Source organism: Mus musculus, chromosome 15 (assembly GCF_000001635.26).
Source record: "Mus musculus strain C57BL/6J chromosome 15, GRCm38.p6 C57BL/6J".
NCBI classification, from domain to species: domain Eukaryota; kingdom Metazoa; phylum Chordata; class Mammalia; order Rodentia; family Muridae; genus Mus; species Mus musculus.
The window spans coordinates 103153136-103172652 of record NC_000081.6 but is presented as its reverse complement, the minus strand read 5'-3'; the positions used below and the strand labels follow the sequence as shown (position 1 = coordinate 103172652).

At 50.5% G+C, this 19517-nt stretch overlaps 1 protein-coding gene across 6 annotated transcripts; it reads left to right on the top strand.

Annotated features, from left to right (window-relative positions):
• The first annotated feature begins 3713 nt into the window (after window positions 1-3713).
• On the top strand, window positions 3714-19363 carry Smug1 (single-strand selective monofunctional uracil DNA glycosylase). 6 transcript variants are annotated; one of them, XM_006521415.3, is made up of 8 exons: window positions 4584-4683; window positions 5569-5652; window positions 7690-7852; window positions 7942-8117; window positions 9216-9381; window positions 14426-14496; window positions 14735-15036; window positions 16452-19363. In XM_006521415.3, the coding sequence occupies exons 7-8, from the start codon at window positions 14746-14748 to the stop codon at window positions 16998-17000; spliced, it is 840 nt and encodes a 279-aa protein (XP_006521478.1). In that variant the 5' UTR covers window positions 4584-4683; window positions 5569-5652; window positions 7690-7852; window positions 7942-8117; window positions 9216-9381; window positions 14426-14496; window positions 14735-14745; the 3' UTR covers window positions 17001-19363. The 6 variants fall into 6 exon arrangements, with proteins under 6 accessions (XP_011244033.1, XP_006521478.1, XP_011244035.1 ...); XM_011245731.3 differs by lacking the exon at window positions 4584-4683 and adding an exon at window positions 3714-4180 and having other exon boundaries at window positions 7942-9381; XM_011245733.2 differs by having other exon boundaries at window positions 7942-9381; window positions 14426-14527.
• Window positions 19364-19517: the final 154 nt, after the last annotated feature.

The following is a 19517-nucleotide window of genomic DNA, read 5'->3' as shown; positions in this document are numbered from 1 at the left end:
CTGGCACGCAGAGCTAGTTTCTTTGCACCTTGGGTTACCTCAGCTCCTGCTCCGGTAGCTGCCACCGAGGGGCCTGTACCACTCCGGACGCTGTTAGACTCATGCAGACTTTGACTTCATCTTACTATCTCAGAATCCTTCCCTTGTCTCAGCTAGCTAGTCCTTCCAGTTGTCTACCTTCTATTTCAACTGCAACTGGGGAAGAAAGGAGTTGGTGGATGCTGTCTCCTCCTCACAGTCCTCCTGATGCTCCTCCTTTGTCCTCAGCTGGGTACTCGTCTTCCTCCTCTCCTCATCTCTTCCCACTCCCATTCCTCCATCCAAGACTGAAAGCTATTCTTCTCTTGCCCACCATCATCCCCCAGAGCACTAGAGTTCTGGCTCTGCTCTGTCATTGCGGAGCCTCGAAAATAGAGTATCAGGAAAAGATGTAAGCTATGCACCAGGAAGGATGAGCCCATGAGTTACAAGGTTTGGCGAAATGAAGGAGGCAGAATGCAGGAAAGCAGCTTGTTCCTCTGGAGCCAGGCTCTGTCTCTGTGGGGTTAAGGAGAGCACTCTGTGACCCACTGGCTCCCACCTATGTCCCACCTATGAAGCAGAGGGGAAGTGGCAGTCCATTTACCTGCACTACGCATCTTTGCGCCTCGGACAACAATGGACACGCTGGTGCTACAAGCGCCTGAGCCTTCTGTCAGGGTTAGAGGAAGGAAGCAGATTCCGTAGTCAGTCATTCCGTGTGCCTTGGAGGCTCAGATGGCCAGATAGAGCCCGCAACCTCCCACAGAGGGGTGGGCAGGCCTGTTTGTGCCCGGGGGCTACACAGCCTCACAACCGGACTGCAGCACCCTAGTCCCAGTGAGGTGACAAACCTCTGCCTCCCCTTCTTTTTCCCAATGTCGGGAAGAGGGCAGAAGGGAGATGCATCCATTTCTCCCCGGCAGAAAAACTGGCTAGGTGTGTGCAGTGGCTCACACCTGTAATTCTAGCCTTAAGAGCTGAGGCTGGAGGATCACTTCAAGTTCCAGGACAGCTGAGGCCACACTGGGAGGCCCCATCAAACAAACAAAGCCAAAACCAAACCAAACCAAGCCGGAAAACAAGAGCAGGAGTGACTAGGCCCAGCTGGATTTGCTCCAGCGGGGGTCAAGGCTCACTCTTCCCTGATTCCCAGCTCAGCTGACCCAGCCCCCAGGGCCCCGCCCTCCAGTTCGGCCCCGCCTTTTTTCTCCTTGCTTTGGGTTCTGCTGCTCTTCCTTGCCTTCCTGGCCCACACTCATAGCCCTAGTTTCTCGTTCCTTTCTTCCACCTGGCCTGCCCTTCTATGCTTCCTTGTGCAAAGGGACCATTTAGGAAACAAGAAGGCGTCCCTCGCATTCCTTCCTGACCTCCTCTGGGGTGCACCCCTGCTTGGTACTTGGAATGCTAAGAACATCTGAGTCTCATCTCTAAGTGTGTTCCGGGAAGGTTGAACAGGATGTGCGGCCTCTGCCTGGTGCTGGGGGTAGTGGTGTTAGGGAGGAACGTCAGGGAGGGCTTCCCAAGAAAGGTGACTATTGGTTGGGTTTTGAGGGATTCGCTAGAGTTTACTTGGTTCATAGTGGGCGTGTGGAGAAGACAGTCCTACTGGAGAGACCACCATGGGTTGGTCTATAAGCTGTGCAAACCCTGTGTCGTGTTGTCCTCTGGTGACAGGTCAGACAACGACGGTTTTAGATGTCATGGAGAGGCTAGCTCTTGAGGTTTGTGTAGAGAAAGCTTCATGGAAGAAGTTAGCTGCGGTTGGGCTAAAGTGTGTGTGTGTGTGTGTGTGTGTGTGTGTGAGAGAGCGAGAGAGAGAGAGAGAGAGACAGACAGACAGACAGACAGACAGAGACAGAGAGAGCGCCAGGGTCATAGAGGACCTGCCTTGAAGCTCCGAGGAGGGGTGGCTTTAATCTGCGCAGTGTAGTGACTCCTACAGGATCCATTGGGTGTCTTTCTCACGGCCCGCCCTGCCCTTCCTCACCTCTCCTGGGCTACTTGGGCCCAGCTGAAGTTCAAGGCAAGGTGGGGTTTGGGGGTAGACTGCAGAACCGGGGGGGGGGGGGGAGAGGGGGGATGAGAACTCGGACATGCAAATGAGATGCAAATGATGCTCGACCACACCCACCCTCTGGGGCTCAATGAGCCACACCCGTGCCTCCTAGTCGTTGAGAGGGGCAGCCCTTGGCCTTTTCCAGCCCCAGACGTGCCTTGCGCCCTCCTGCACTGGCGGAGTCCGGGGAGATCCCTACGCTCGCAGAGATGTCTGTTTCCCCGAGCCAGGGCGAAGGGCAGGCCATGAGGTGCGGAGACTGGGCCGGGTCACAGACAGGGGAGACCGGAGGGCAGGCGCGGTGAGCTCGGAGGCAAAGACCCGCAGGATAATGAGAGAGACGTAAACTAGCGCCGCAGTACCCCCAGGGACCCGGCCACATTCCTGCAGAGCCTTGAGTGACATGGGCAGGCGGGAGGGCTCGCTCACATGCCCGCCGGCGGACGTGCAGCTGTCTCTGCCTCTCGGCTGTCTGCCTGTCCCCAGCCACAGTCCTTTTGTCTGTCCAGTGCTTTGTGTGTTTCTCCCTTTGTCTGCCCGCTTCTTTCCCATCCCCCTTTCTTCCTTCTCTGCCCGCTGTCTGTTAGTCCAGACATCGTTGTCTGTCCCTGCTCACTGCCTAGAGGCCCTGGGCCCTGGCCTCGTTTCCTGTCTAGTTTGGGTCTCCATTTTTTCTTTTCTAGGGTAATAGGCAGCCGTCTGCCTTCTATCATGTTTGTAAAACTCAAGAATGTGGGCAGGTGGCTGTACTTGGATTGCTCTGACATTGTAACAAAGGATTTAAAGCATGTGAGAGGTGACGTGGCTCTCTTCCAAGGACAAACAAGAAGAAAATGCAGCATGAGGCACAATGGTTAGATATTCAGAAGGACTTCCGAGAAGGGAGGCGCATTAAATATTGGAAGAGGTCCACAGAAGAGGTTAAACGACCACCACCATACTCTTCAGTAGGAGGATGGGCAACAAAACCTAACCACTTCAAGAAAAGGCAACAGGGACTTGCACAGGGTACACCCCACCTACACAAGCTCTCACGTTGAGAAGGGGCATGCGGGCAACGGCGGTTCCCCACCTTCATCCGGCTTTCTGGCATCTTCAGCCCAGGACCCGGACCAGCCCCCCGCCGCTCTCTGAGAGGTGGCTGCTGGGGACGGAGTGATGTATGGAACACAGATAAAATGTCAGCAGTTCTAAATGGGTCCGGAGATGCAGCCGTGGGGGGCTCGCGGGGTCCCACACCCCCTCCCCGTGAGCCCCGCGGCCGGAGCCCAAATGAGGTTTTGAAGAGGAGCCGGCGGGCGGGGCGGCGGCCGGGCGGGGCGGCGGGCGCTGATGTATGGCGGTTTCATAACTTCCTCGGTATTAAAGGCGGGTTCACGCGGAGGGCAGCGCCATCAATCAGCGGCCTCAATGGGCTGGGATCCTCCGCGAGGCGCGCGGCTGCGCGGCACGGTCGGCGCGGGGGCGCGGGGACCCTGGCCGCACCCAGGAGGATGTGCGGGATGGCCCGCCCGCACGGGCCGAGGGGCAGGCTTTGAACGTGAAGTTGATCTCATGCAAATCGCATGCAAATATATGCAAGCGAGCTAGTGCTGCGGGACAGGACGCTCCCGCGTCCTCTCTTCTGGGCGAGGGCTGGGGTGGGTTTGCATCCGGTTCCGCCTAGTGCCCAGGGTGCCTGGGGCTTCATCCTGGCTGCAAGGGGGTGAGGGTGGGGCAGTTCTCAAGGCCACTCTGCCCAAGAGATGTGACCAGAGAGGATGGGCCCCAGTGACAGGGACGTATTGAGTGTTGGGAGAGGCTCCCTGGGCAAGGAGCAGAAGGTCCTTGTGGCCTGTGAAGTGTGCCTGGTGTCCCCACTGACAGGTGAAGAGGTGTCAGCCTAGGAGGAAGTGTTCCCCCTCCGGGAAGGCTGGGCGCCACAGCCAGCATAGATGGCAGTTAAGCCTCCCAGCCTCCCAGATCTGCTCTGCTACTTTGCTTTTTTTTTGGACACAATGTCTCATACACAGCAAGCCCGATTCAAACTCACTACTAGCTGAGGATGACCTTGAGTTCTTGATGCGCCTGACCCCACCTTTCTCTGCAATCTCTGGATCTCAGGTGTGAGCCACCATGCCTACTCTGCTATTTTCTTTCTTCGTTGCTGAGGGTAGAACCTAGGACCTGGAACCTGCTAAGGCAGGGCTCCGCTCTTAGCACCACCTCAATACCACACAGGGATTCTCTATATACTAGACACGCAGGCTGCACCCTCCAGTAACACACACACACTGGCAGAGCCATGAGCCCTAAAGCACTAACAGACATATACTGAGCTATTGGTTCCAAAGGTCACCAGCCTGGTACAGACTGAGAGAGGGGGGAGTCCTTCCAATGGAGTGGGGTGGGGGCTTGGAAAATGGAAAGAATTCCAGGCCAGAGACAATAGTGGTGTGGCAGTGGAGATGAGAAAGGCCAAATCTGGATGGGGAGGGCTGAGAGGGAGGTGAATCCAGCTAGAAGCACTTCTGTGGTGCCGGGTGTGGGAGGAGACTCAGTAGAGATCAGCGGCTCTTGCTGTCATGCTTAACCCTGTTCTGTAAGCTGTGGAGTGGATTATAGAGGTGAGGAGAGGATTATTTGTGTGTTCCGGGGTGGGGTGGGGTGGGGGAGGCAGGGGTTGGAGGACACCACATGGGACTGGGATGATGTGGGCAGAAAAGGGAACAGGGAGGCTATGGAAGAAGGCTGGTGACAGAACAGGATTAAGTGTGGCCTTCAAGTACCACAGGAGGACTCAAGTCTTCCTTTGTGTCTGGCTGGTTGTGGACACAAGCAGGGTGATTGGGTGACGGTTAGGTGGCATGTAGGGTCTCAGAGCGCCTTCCTGCTTGGCTTAGTGCCTCCCTCCCAGGCTGACCTGCCTTCCTTTCCTAACTGCTCAGCTCAGCTCTACTGTGGAGATATTCTCAGGCTGCAAAATCTAGCATCCATTTTTCTCACTCCAAGACCTGGGTATCAGTCCCCCAACCCCAAACACTGTCTGATGTCTGTGTGGTCCATTCAGGGTAACTGTTTTGGACAACTATAACACCACTCAGACAGATTATGCAGCCTCCTGCCCTCCCAGACATCTCCTACCATAGCATCAAGGCAAATTACTCAGTACCCCCTCCCCCAGCCCGGGGCTCTGATGAAATCCGATTAGTGAGAACTGAGCCTCACTGAGCTGATGGCTCCTCCGATAATTGCTTCCCAAGTAAGCAGTGTCAGCTCTCTAGCTGCCCACCCCTCTCCTGGGTTTCAAGGCATCCAGAGCCAGGGGACTGGGGACACCTGAGCTGTAAGATTAGGAAGCTGCCACCTGCCTCCAGTTAAGTGGGGTTTGACCCAAAAATTTGGCTTCTGTGGTCTTGGAATTGAGGGTCAGGGTAAAGCCTTAGCCAACGGAGGCCCACATTCCTACCTTCTCACTTTTTGGGTAAATCGGTGTACCCATTTTTCTGCAGGATAGAGGAAGGTAAACACAGAGACCAAAGGCAAGGAAACGGCTTGATATGAACTCAACTGCCCTGCTTCCTCAATTCTTGGAGGTAGGTGGGAATTGGGGGCTTGGCCTGCAGGCAGCTTCCTCTACTCTAGTCTCCTATCCACCAGGCAACCCAAGGAAGGTTAAACTCCTGAAGAACTGGAGAGTCCTGTAACAGATGCCTTTGGAGGCTGATCAGCCTCTGTGAGTTCTGAGCCAGAGTCAAGGACAGACTGTTGGGGTGCAGAGGCCTGGGTTCCCCTACATTCTGGGCCTGCCCTCCTCCTTTTCAAAACAGCACATTTTGTGGGTTTGGTGTCTGTTTGACATTTATTTACTTATGAGTGTGTAATCATGTGCCATCATCACCTTTTGTAGAGGCAAAAAAGACTGCTTTCAGGAGTCAGTTCTCTCCTACCATGTGGATTTTAGGGATTGAATTGAGGTCATCAGGCTTAGTAGCAGGCACTTTTACCTGCGGAGCCACCCTTTTCTGTCTGTGTTTTTTAAAAACACAGTCTAGCTCTATAGCCCAGGCTGGTGCCAAACTTGTGATCCTCCTCCCTCAGTCTCTAGTGCTGTTATTATAGGTGCATGAAACCATACCCAGCAAAAAGGGCATTTTATGTGCCTGCTAATTCCTCCTTGTTGCCTTTTACTGCAAGTGTGTGTGTGCACATGCACACTTGCATTCGTGTGTGCATGTGTGTGTGTGTGTGTACAATTGAATAGAATCCAGGACTTTGTGCATGCTAATCTGTAGTTCACCACTGAGTTATACCCAGTCCTCCTTCCTTTTTTTGACTTTTCATTTAGTCTCCCGACCTTCGGAAACTGAACTCCCAGTCCCCACACCTAACTCAGGCAGGGTGTGGTCTCTGATGGACTTTCCAGGGATGAGTTGGCTAGTACTGTACTGTGCCTTTGTGTCTGGCCGGGAGGTTGAGGGTTCAGCCCAGCATCCTCTTTCAGGCCTGCCAGTAGCCATAGCAACCTGTGTGACTAACCTTCACACAGCCCCTTTTGGGACAGGCCTTAATAAAGCACTTTGCCAGTTAATTTATCACGAAAGACAAAGAGATTTCAAGGATTGTCCCATTTTACAGCTGAGATAACCGAGGCACAGAGAAGTGAAGTAACCTGCCTGGACGTCCCCATTAGTAAGCTGAGAGCGTGACAGCAGATCAAGCCCTGATTCCAGCTTTCATTCTGACCTGGCTGTGAGAGAGGGGATTAGAGTGTGGAAAGAAAGCTCCAGAAAGTCCTTTGGAGTTCCCCAGGGAAGTGGCCAGGTGACACCTGGTACCCGGAGAGGGGAAAACGTGGCTTGCATTCATCCAATAGGCAATTTTAAGCTTTGTGCAGCAGGAGCCCTTGGCAGGAGAAAGGCTGCCTGGCCTAGAATTCCTAGCGAAGCAAAGCTAGCTCCCTCAATGGCCGATAGATGGCGCTCGTGGCCCAACACAGCCTCTGCAGCCTGCGGAAACCCGAGGGAAACAAGAAAGCAAGTTAACCCTTCTGCACCCGGGAGGCGAGTAGAGGCTGTGGGGCCTCAGAGGCCCCTTCACAGCTTAGAGCGCACCTGCTAGCTCTTTCTTGGCTGCGGCCAGAATCTACTGTCCCCCTTATCTCACAGGACCAACAGACATTGTCAGCCTGTCCGTTGGAAGCTTCTGGAGGGTCAGGAGACTAGGGAAGGGCTATGCTCACCTTTCATCTCTGGGTCTTGTTTCTAAGAATCTTTAGCAGAGCTCCATGAGAAGGCAGATGCTGAGGGGTATAAATTGAATTGGGGGTGGTGACCCGTATGGGACTTCAATTCTAGCACTTGGAAGATAAAGTCAAGCAGATCTCTGTGAGGTCAGTCTGGTCTCGGTAGTGAGTTCCAGGGCAGCCAAGATGAGACCTTGTTTCAAAACACTACCACTACCACCACCACTACCACCAACCCCTACCCCTGAAGCAGGAACAAAAACCCACTGGAAGAATCGGGTAAGCCAAAAAATTATGGGGGACACAGGTATCTGAACGGAAAATGAAGTCTATAATTAATTCCTTGCATCCTTCCACCAACTTCTTTTTTCTCTTTTCCTTTTTTTAGACAAGATTTCACTTATCTCAGGCTGGCCTCGGATGTGATATGTAGCAGAGGAACTTCCTGAATTTCTGATACCCCTTCCTCCTCTCCCAGAGCTGTGGTGTTACATACAGCCCTCCTGTCTCAACAGGCTCTTAGGATTCTTAAATAACAAGACAACACTATGGTGAGGTTTTGTTTGTTTGGAGACAGGAAAATGTGCAGAAAACAGAGATAGAGAGTCCTGTTCACGAAGTTTACTTTTCTTCATTGCAGAGGAAGTAGAGATATTGAGGTGTGCCCAGGGGAAGATAGAGGCACCTAGAGACAGAAAGCAAGCCATGGAAGAGGTGAGCGACAAATCGTACAGAAAGAAAGTGGCAAGACCCAGAGGGACAAGGCTGCTGTGCACTACAGCTCAGCAAGTAAGGGGCAGCCTCGATGGAATACAGGTGAGTGATTCCTCACCTTGATGCTGGATGGTCACTACTCACAACAGCTGCACCCACTGCTTTTATCTGGATGCTAGAGCAGTCTTGGGAAAGGCATTGTGTTCTGGGTTCCCTGGTCTTCTTCCCTAGCACCCATTGGGGACTTTGCTTTGGTGATGAGAGCCCTGGCTTCCCCCGGCATGAGTATTGGGGAAGGCAAGGGACCCAGAAGATATCTACCCATGGAAGATTCCAGTTGAGTGAAAAGTCACAGTGAAATGTCCAGTTAGATAGGAACAAAGCAGGGTGTGAATGGCTTTGGAAGTCAGTGCTGAGGGGCTAGTTAGGTGCAATTAGGGATTAAAGTTTGTTGGAGAAGGCTTCCTGGGAAGACTATTGTAGGAGAGTCTGGAAAGATGGGATGTGTTATTTATATATGTCTACTTATGAGGGCCAGGAGACATAAGAGTTGGTAAATAAACAAAAATCTGAGTCAGGACGATCTTCCTTACTAACCTGGGTGGGCACCACCAACCTGTTCAGAGTCCAGTGCAACCAATGACTAAGGAAGGGCTCTTAACACAAAGGGCTTCCCTGGTTCTCCAGCTTACAGGCAGCAGGTCCCATAGGGCTGTGAGCGTATTTCCACAATACATCTCCTCACATTGATAAAAGGATGGTTTTGATTTTGCTTCTTGGAGAAACCCAATTCAGGATACAGGCTGGCAGATGTCAAGGCAAGAGAGAAACAGATTAAAATGGCGAGGCTGTGGATTTAGATGCTAATGCTAACAGGGATGTTCACTGTCAAAGAGGTAGGTGCTGAGAGAAATGCCTTCGTGGATATTTGTTTGGTTGTTTTGTTTTGTCGAGTCAGGGTTTCTGTGTAGCCCTGGCTGTCCTGGAACTCACTCTGTAGATCCGCCACAACCACACGGTTGCCTCTTTGGATGTTATGTAAACAGTTAATGGCCCTTGGAGGGCTGCAAAGATGATGCCTTATACCTCGGGGCAGCAAGAGGGAAAGGTCTCTGGTGGATGAGGTATTGGGGATGGCTGCAGAGTCCAGATGGTTGTGACGTCTTGATGTAAATCATATTATTAAACTACAATCCCCAGCGACCCGTGGAACTCTTTTAGCGAGTTTTCCGGGGATTTGGCATTTCCGGCGGAAGCAGACGTCGCTAGCCATTCTTCTTATTTAAATGCTGTCGACTACAACTCCCAGTGCCCTCCGCGCCAGGACGAAGAAAGGAAGCGGAAGCTGCATGGGGAGCTTGTGCAGGTGAGGGAGTAGGGGGCTGGATCTCTGGGAAGGGCGGTGGGGGCTCTCGGAGTTCCGGAGAGGTAGCCGCTCTGTGACTCCAAGGCCTACAAGGGGCCCCTGTGAGCCCTGCAGCGCTGTTTTGATTTAAATCCTGTGGATTTCTGTACCACCTACAAGGGACAGCGGCTAGCTAGTGGCTTGGATTCTTATTTTTGTTTTAGGTTTATTTATGTTATTTTTTATATATGGGTGTTTTGTCTGCACACCAGAAGAGGACATTGGATACTATAGGACTGCAGTTTGACTCTTGCAAGCCGCATTATGGGTGCTGGGAATTAAACTGAGAACCATTGAAAGAGCAGCCAGTACTTTTACTTAATGAGCCTCCATCGCACTGTGGCCTGGATGTATCTCAGGGTTGCCCTTTGTTTTTTAATGTAATTTGAAATGTGTGACATGTTTCTTAAGGCATTTTGCTTTTTGAGGGGAAAAAATGCACACACACACACACACACACACACAAAAGGCTCCTGATCTTCTCATCTTTCCGCCTCTACCTCCTGAGTGCTGAGCTGATAGATACGAGCTTCTATACCTGGTTTACAGTGCTGGGGATTGAACCCAAGGCTTCATTCATCTTTGGTATACACTCCACTGAGTTGCAGCATCAGGCATTGAGCTTATGGCTGTTGGTGACTTTAGGGAGGACTGTCAGACTTCCTGCTAGGAATTTTTTTTTTTTTTTTTTGATTTTTTGTCCAGGACAGCAAAGCTCAGATTATATCTGTCCTCTTAGCTCTTCATGGCTTATCCCAAACCTGTCTTATATCTTATTTTGGAGTTATCCCCCCAACATATGAGGGACTCAAATATTTAAGAAATAAACAATTGCTGGAGGTAGGTTGATGGTTCCTATAGAGAAGAGCCTTAAAGTGATTTGTGCAAGAGAACCTTCTTAGATGTCTTGGCTGGTAGGGCTCTTGCCACCAAACCTGATGACTTATATTCATTCCTCAGAGCCTTGACAGTAGAAGAGAACCAGCTCCCAAAAGTTATCTTTTGCCACATGAGTTGCTAAGGTGTGCTTGCTCTCCCTAGTAAATAAAAACAACTGTTAAGAGAAAGAACCGTTTAAGAGAGGAAACCAGGACTAGCATTCTAGTTAGCCTGTGACACTTGCTACCAGATGAACAGTGAAAATAAGCTCTCCTCACTTCTGTGCATGCCTATCCTTGCTGTCTTCAGCCCAGAGCAGACCCATCTTAGACCTGAGAGAGATCCCTGTGCTGTTTTTTCTAATATTGGTTCTACACAGGGACTTGCAAAGCAAAGGTCCCAGAAAACCCAGTTCGCCACACCGTCCTCAGCTTTCCAGAATGTTCTGGGAGCCTGTGTGGACAAACCAGATTTCTAGCCTGCTATGGTGACACATCCAGGTAATCCCAGCACTCGGGAGACTGAGGCAGGAAGAAGGCCACTGGTTGGAGGTTAGTAGGTCTACATCTTGAATTTTAGGACAGGCAAAGCCATGTAGTGAGACTTTGTCTCAAAACGCATAAGATAAAAATAAAGTCTAAAAGAAAGAAGGAGGAGGAGGGAGAGGAGGAAGCAGCAGAGGCAGTGGGAGCTAGTGATGTAGCTTAGTGATATACTATTATTACCATCATTCTCTCATACTGGGGTTATGGGTGGTAGAGAGGAATCCATCAGTAATGGTTCATTAAGGATCAGGGCAGCTCAGTAGTAAAGTCCTTGCCTGGCTCCAGGGTTCCACCCCTAGCACAGAGAAACAAAAATGTTTTGTTTAAAGGTAGCTCTAAACAAGACTGATAGATAGAGTGGAAATGGATAGAGCTGGGCAGGGGTTGGTGATAAGACCTAGGATGTTATAGATGTGGTGGGGATAGACTAGAACCTGGCTTCTAGTCTTCCTTACCCTGGTTGGGGAGGCAAAAGGGTGAAGTCATGAAGAAGCCACTAATTCTGGCAGTACCCAGTGGCTCTCAGCCTTCTCCTGCACATCTAAATCACTTTTTTTGAGATACATATGTCTTGGCTTCACAGCCAAAATGCCAGGCAGTTCATTGTTCTGAGAAAAACAGCATGAGAGAGGAAAGCTAGAACCTAGGTCACAGATTCAGGGGTTCCAGTCCCTGGCTGTTTGGCCTCGTGGCTTGTGCTGAGGCAGAACATCATGGTGGAAAGGTGGGTATAGGGCAAAGCTCCTCATATATTAGCCAGAAAGAAGGGGTGTAGCGGTGAAGGGATCAGGGCCAAGATACACCCTTCAAAGACACACCCCCAGGGACCTGCTTCCTCCAATGAGGCCTCACTTCTAGTAGCCTATGATGTTAGCATCCTCATTTATCCAGCCATCTCTGATAGCTGGAGATCAAGCCTTCAACGTTTTATAATCCTAGCTGTGGGGTGGGCTGGGGTCTGAGGAACGTTTCCGTATACTGAAGAGGCAAAGCTTACCAAGGAGGTGGTTTGAGCTGCATCTTGAAGGAGGAGTATGAACTAGATATGTTGGGTTATCCTCTTGGTTGGCTGCTGTTTGATGTCCTGGTTAATTCAAGGATCATATTTGGTTGGGTTTGTAGAAATGACCTGTGTAAAATTTTGGGAGTAGGGGTAGGAGAAGCATTTTGAAAGTGAGTGGAATGGCCAGGGACAAGCACTGGGTGTGCATAGGAGTGTGGGAAAGAACAGCTGTTGCCGTTCAGAAGGCATGCTGCCGGGCTTCTTCCCCCTCTCCCATGCATAGACAGCTTTATGAAGTGGGTATTATTATCCTTAGTATTCAGATGTGAAAACCTGAGGTTCTGGCCATGGTTGCGTAGCTTGTAAGAGTCTATTCAGAGTCTGTGTAATCATCTTACTTACCTCAGAGGATTCTCGAGTGTGGGAAAGAAGCTGGGCTGGGGTTAGGGGCTTGTAGAATTAGTAGGGTGGCTCATAAAACCATCTAAGGCAAGATGCTGTGGGTGGTTAAGAGCATAGCGTGAGTCAGATAGTGTGGGTTCAAATCCCAGCTTCATTACTTGCTAACTGCATGACCCTAGGCAAGTTGCTTGATCTTGTTAAGCCTCAGTCTCCTGGCTTGTAACATGGGAGCAATAATACCCACCTCATGGGGTTGTTATGAAGATCAATGAGGTGTACCTGGCGTAGAGCAATTGCTTGCCACCTGGAAGCTGCTGTAATTAGCCTTCCCAAGTCTCTGGGCTGTGGCTGTGCACCTGCATCTCATTTGTCAGCATAGTGTTTCCAGGACATGCTCATCCTGGCTGGACTGGTTTTATTAAGGATGACATTGGAGAGAGAGGATAGCAGTAGATGTGTTCTGACAGTGTAGCCTGGCCTGCTGCAGGCTGTAATCCCAGCTCTTTAGAAGCGGAGGCAGGAAGATCAGGAGTTCATGACCATCATCAGCTTCTTACCAAGCTTGAGACCTGTGGCTCTATCTCAATAAATACATAAGAGAAGGGGCTAGAGATATGATTTGCTGGTTAAGAATATGTACTGCTCTTGCAGAGAACCCGAGTTGAGTTCCCAGCACCCACTTAAGCTCAACAACATTCTACTTTCTGTAACTCCAGTTCCAGGGGCTTCCTTGATCACCACAGATGAGTGTATACACACACACACACACACACACACACTCACAAATACCTTTTTTGAGGGGGTTGTGTATTTTGAGACAGGTTCTCTCTCTGTAGCCCTGGCTATCCTATAGACCAGGCTGGCCTTGAAACTCAGAAATCCACTAGCCTCTGAAGTGCTGGGATTAAAGGCATTATCATGATGCCTGGCACTTTTTTTTTTTTAAAGAATTGTACCCTTCCCCCCCCCCCACACACACACACAAAAGAGAGAGGAAAGAAATTATATTAGTAGACATACCTGCTTATGTAGATTGTAATCTCATTTATTTCAGAGGCTGTGGCAACAGGATTACAAGATCAGGACCAGTCTAGGCTACAGAGTAAATTCAAGGTTGACCTGAGTATCTTATGAGACACCCCTCATGCACTCCACTCCCCACCCATCGAAACGTAAAAAGCATTAGGACTGTAGAGCACTTGCCTAGCATGGTTGAAAACTCAGGTTTAACTCTTAATACTGAAGGGGGAAAATGAAGAGAGGGCAGAGAAAACTAAGAAGATGTTCTCTGTGTTCAGCATGGACTAAGACCTGATGGTTCCAGCCTCACCTGATGGAAGGGTTGGGATGAGGGTACTGTTATGGTTAATATCTGTGCCAACTTGACAGATCTGGAATCATTTTGAAGATGAATCTCTGGGCATGGTCTGTGAAAGGGTTTCTAAATTAGGTTAATTGAGAAGAGAAAGCCTGAACTGTACGTGTGTGGTACCATCCATTGGCTGGGGTCCTGGATGTCTTAGGGTTTCTAGTGCTGGGATAAAACACCATGACCAAAAGCAACCAAGGGGTTTATTTTAGCTTGCCGTTCCATATCACAGTCCATTATCAAGGAAGTCAGGACAGGAGCTCAAAGCAGGAACCTAGAAGCAGGAGCTGAAGCAGAAGCCATGGAGAAGTGCTGTTCCCTGGCTAGCTCCCATGGCTTGCTCAGCTGCTCTTTAATAGCAACCAGGTTCATCAGCTCGGGGCTGGCACTGCCCACAGTGAGCTCTTCCATGTTATTCACCAGTCAGGGTAACTAACGCACCACAGGTGCTTGCCCACAGGCCAGACTGGGGGGGGGGGCATTTTCTCAATTGAGGATCCATCTTCCAACATGACTTTAGCTTGTTGACATAAAAAGTAGCCAGCACAGCATAAAAAGAAGAGCTCTAGCCAGGGGTGATAACATACACCCTTAATACCAGGTAGAGACATGAGGACCTCCATGAGTTCAAGGCTAGCCTGGTCAGCATTTCAAACTCCAAGCCATCCAAGGTTGCATAGTGAGAACCGGTCTCATAAAACCACGGGGAAGGTTGTTTAGGGAGAGAGATAGATATAGTTGAATATAGATAGGCATCTATTGCTTTCTGAGTTTTGACTACGGCTGCAATGTGTTTTTCTCCTGCAGCCACGACCCACCGTGATGAACTGTACTCTCTGAGAGATGAGATAAATCCTCCCTTCAATTTGCCTTTGCAGGTACTTTGTAGCAACAAGACCAGTAGCTAAGGTAGGATGCTTGATGTATCAGAAAGAGGGAGGGCTCCGGAGGTGAGGAGCAAAAAAAAAAAAAAATTCCTTCGTTACCAGGAAAGTGAGCTTGTAGTGACTGACAGGGTTTCTTCTGAGCCCAGGAAATGGCAGTAGGAGCTCCCAGCTAGTATAGATCCTAATGCTGGTTTGGGGTTGAAGGAAATGCTGTCCCCTTCTTTTCCAGGTGACAGCAGCATGGCTGCGTCCCAGACCTTCCCACTGGGGCCTACCCATGAGCCTGCAAGCGCCCTGATGGAGCCTCTGCCTTGTACACGAAGCTTGGCTGAGGGCTTCCTGGAGGAGGAGCTTCGGCTCAATGCCGAGCTGAGCCAGCTGCAGTTCCCGGAGCCCGTGGGTGTCATCTACAACCCGGTGGATTATGCTTGGGAGCCACACCGTAACTATGTGACTCGCTACTGCCAAGGCCCCAAGGAAGTGCTGTTCTTGGGCATGAACCCAGGACCTTTTGGCATGGCCCAAACAGGGGTAAAGGACTGGCTTCCTCTGTTGGGTGTTTCTGAGGTGGATGTTGATGTGTTTATAAAAAGATAAAGAGAGAAAAATATGTTCTATAGGGGTGAGGTGAGGTATGGGGGAAAGGGATGTCTCAGTGGGCCCATGCCAAAGCCCATCTCTTCCCCCTGAGGGACCAGCCACATAAAAGTATAGTATAGAATAGAGTTTATTCAGGGCACGGGGAGGAGAGTTAAGAGGGTACTAGAGGCAGAGAAAGGCAGAGAGAGAGTAGAGAAGTTGAGGCTGGCCATGGCCATGAGCACGTGGATAGAGGGGGAAGGGAAGGGAATGGAGAAGGGGAGAGCAAGAACAAGAGAGAAGCAAGAGATCAAGAGGGAGGAGGGGGCAAGCAGCCCCTTTTATAGTGGGTCAGGCCTACCTGGCTGTTGCTAGGTAACTGTGGGGAGGATACCTGGCTGTTGCCAGGTAACTGTGTGGGTGGAGTTTAGACAGAATGTTAACTGATGTGGGCTGTAGAGGAGGAATATGTAATTGGCTGGGGCGTGGGTGGGTCCTCCGCCCCATCCCCTGCAGGACACACACTGGCTCCTGTGGTCTCAAGCGCTTCTCCGTTCATAGTTAACCAAGCACATTAACGGTAGTTCCGTTTCCCCTGTGAGCTTTCCACTAATTGCCTCTGAGAGCTCTTCCTTCCATCATCCTGCCTTGTACCTTACCTTGCCGGATCTCCCTTGTCCCTAGAGAGTGGTTGGCGTCAGGAGAAGGGCTGGGACTTCTGGGACCTCAGGAAGACTGGGCGGGGTGTGTGTGTGTGTGTGTGTGTGTGTGTGAGATGGGTGTATAGGTGCTGCAGGGCGTTCTGTTGGCAAGTCCCTGGGTCTCCAAAAGGTTTAGAACAGAGTCAGGCTTAGGGCTGCCTGCTTTCCCTGAGGGACCGGATGAGTGACTGCTGTTCAGTAGGGGTGCGTTGTAGATGGGGGAGGTAAAGAAGCCTGGGGCAGGAGGCTCAATCGCTTTTATTGACCCCAACTGAGTGATGAAAGGTGATCAATGATGATCGATGGAAATGACAGCCTGAGGCCTGGGGCAGGGAGGGTACCCAGAGATCAGTGGTCAGCTTGTCCTATCTCCTTTTACCCTGGCGATCTGTCAGTCACCAGTATTAGAATCATCACGCCTTCTGTAGGGCCAAATGCCCCAGTGTTCTGCCAGTATTTGGTCCCAGGGCCTGGAGGAAGCAGAGGCACACAGTTTCTGCTGGTCGTGGTCCACAGTGGGAAACACTGGAGGAAAGTGGACAGAGGCAAACCACAGGGCAGAGTCCTTAACACAGATCGGTAGGGGCAGTCGAAACCATCGTGGTAGGTGGAAAGGGTCAGATCTCCAGCCTGAAGCCCCTTGCGTCTGTCTCTCTCCTCCCGCAGGTACCCTTTGGGGAAGTGAATGTGGTCCGGGACTGGTTGGGCGTTGGGGGCCCTGTGCTGACCCCTCCACAAGAGCACCCCAAGCGACCAGTGTTGGGACTGGAGTGCCCACAGTCAGAGGTGAGCGGAGCCCGATTCTGGGGCTTTTTCCGGACCCTCTGCGGACAGCCTCAAGTCTTCTTCCGGCACTGCTTTGTCCACAATCTGTGTCCTCTACTCTTCTTGGCTCCCAGTGGACGAAACCTTACCCCAGCTGAGCTGCCCGCCAAGCAGCGGGAGCAGCTGCTGTCGATCTGCGACGCAGCCCTCTGCCGGCAGGTGCAGCTGCTAGGGGTGCGTCTGGTAGTGGGAGTGGGGCGGCTGGCAGAGCAGCGAGCCCGAAGAGCTCTAGCAGGGCTGACCCCGGAGGTGCAGGTGGAGGGGCTCCTGCATCCATCTCCTCGAAGCGCACAGGCCAACAAAGGCTGGGAGGCGGCAGCCAGGGAAAGACTCCAGGAGTTGGGGCTGCTGCCTCTGCTAACGGATGAGGGTTCAGCCAGACCTACATAGTAGAGACCCCAGCCAGTGTTGCATTCAGCCTGCTGGACTGTCCTCTAATGGCCCAGGGTGGGCAGCTCTCCTGCTGTCTTCCCCTTCCCTTGAGCCTCTCACCCTTTTGTCTCCAGTGTCTGGTCATGCACGGCATCAGCAGAGGGTTGGGCCTGTGCACTCCACCTACCACATCCTTGCCTTGGGAGTCTCTGTGTGCAGTGCAGAGTCCTAGGTCGGGATGTCTGAAGTCATATTCGCAGTTTTGGAGGAAAGATGGTTTTTGTTTTAATCTTTCCTGTTTTGCTTTTTATTGGCATCATGTTTGGCATCGTGTCATGTACTCTAGAAATGTTCTCTAATGCTGATCTACCTCAGCCTTTTTTGACACTAACTACATACTAGTGGGGTTCAGTGTGAGGTTTCCACACAGGCATTCAGCGTACACCGATGGAGTCCAACCCCCTTTTATCTGTCCTCTCCACACTTCCTCTTCCCCAGTCAGTGGACAATCTTTCCAGGATCCCTGCTCATCCTTACAGATCATCTGGCAGACTCCTGTAATCCCATAACTCAGAGGCAGGAAGATCAGGAGTCCGAGGCCGCCTTCAGCTACATATTGAGTTCAAGGCCAGCTTGGAACACATTAGTCTCTGTCTCAAAAATAAGTAAGTAAATAAGTAATAAAAAAGTGAACTTCTTCAGGGAGCCCAGAGCTGTCTGAGAAGCTGTATCTGAGGGAGACTTCTGTGTGTCTAGACTAGGAAGGATCTAGATTTTCATCTCTCCCTTTTTTTGCTCCCTATAAGGCCTTTGAACTTAAAAAAAAATGTATCTATTTATTTTGGTTTTTCGAGGCAGGGTTTCTCTGTGTTGCCCTTACTGTCCTAGAACTCACTTTGTAGACCGGGTTGGCCTCAAACTCAGAGAACTTATATTTTTAAAAAAAATCCCTCTGTTTTGTTTCTGTTCACGTTGTCTATCTGTTTTTAAATTTCGAAACAAGGTCTCATTGTGTTGGCCTGTAACTCATTATTATAGACCAGCTCCGCTTTGACCTCACAAGAAATCTGCCTACCTCTGCCTCCTGAGTGCTGGGATTAAAAGGATGTGCCACCCTGCCTGACCTGCTTATGAACAACCTCTCTAAGCACTAAGATCCTTTAAAAAAAAGAGGGTGTGCTGCCTCCTAGCACTGGTGTGAGGTGTGAGGATCGACTGAGATAACACTGCAGAGTGCTTTGCAAAAGGCTGACATATGGTCCTCACTACACACTCTTTCTGCTCACCTCCCTTCGAGGTGGGGTTATATCAATGCACTACAAGGGAATTTCCCGTCTGCTCTGAAGACCTTTGCCTATAACCCTGCTCGCTTGCTGGAGAATGACCAATGTTACGAGAAACTTAGCCTCTGACTTTTCAGACTAAGCATTAAAGACTCCTAAGCCTTGTGTTGGGTCTCTCCTCTCTTCCTACACTTCATTGGTGGGAGAATGATTTTAGGTTATCTCCTCCCTTTTCTTACCTATTCACTGTCTGAAAAAACTTTTCTCAGGTAGCTTGAGGAGGGGGGACAGAGACCTCTGATTGCCCTAGCCAAGCTGCAGGGGTTTTGGTAGGGGCCTGCCCTGAAGTTCATCAGGTACTAGGGCAACTGTTGGGAACAATGAGGAGCTGGTGTCTCATCTGTCTCTTTAATGGTTGGTTGGATGAATCTGTGGTAAGGGCTGGGAAGTGAGCCACAGTGAGAGCAGCAGGTCTTAGGGCCATCTTAATGAAGATACATGGTCTCTCTATCTCCTGGGATACAAGTCATCTCCAGCATTCTAAAAATTAGTATATTTCTATCTCAGCTCCAGAGAGGGAGACTAAACCTTTGAGGATTCCCCAGTGATAGAAGTGTTGTAATTATTCATGTTGGGGGTCTCAGAGCATTCCAGAATTTGTTGAACTTTGACTCAGGATGGAGGCCAACCCTCCAGAAAGACCAGCCGTATGTATTGAGGGTTGGGGCTTAGCCTGAATGCCAGAATGGGACAAGGATAGAGATTAAGTTCAGCCACATGGCCCATGATCTCGACCAGTTATACCTCCACAGTGACCCTAGCCAGCTCTCTTGGACACTTGAGTTTCCACTAAGCTTGCTGGCTGGTGCACACATGTATATCTGTGTTTCTTTTTGGGTATTTGGTGCTGGTTTGTGTATTCATTCATTCATTCATTCATTCATGTGCTCTGTGTGTCATTTTGGAGTTCTGGGCATCAAGCCCAGAATTTTGTGAATGGGAAGCATGCACTCTTCTATCACTGAGCTACATCCCTTGATTTGTATTTGTGATAAATTGTAATAAATAAATAAACAAACACAGTGTTTTCCCCCCTGAGTTTTGTTTTGCAAATTACTGAAGCCGAAGGGTTTCTGAGAACTCTTGGTCAGAACATGCAGCTGGTATCTGAAGTGAAATAAGTCATATTGGGAGCCCTCCCTAAGCTAGACTTCAGGAAGTCACTGTCAGAGCTGCCTTACAGCATCACACC

Coding starts and splice junctions, on each gene's coding strand:
- Smug1 (XM_011245731.3), top strand. CDS start 14,746: ATGGCTGCGTCCCAGACCTTCCCACTGGGGCCTACCCATGAGCCTGCA. Junction 15,037..16,451: donor TTGGCATGGCCCAAACAGGG/GTAAAGGACTGG, acceptor CTCCTCCCGCAG/GTACCCTTTGGGGAAGTGAA.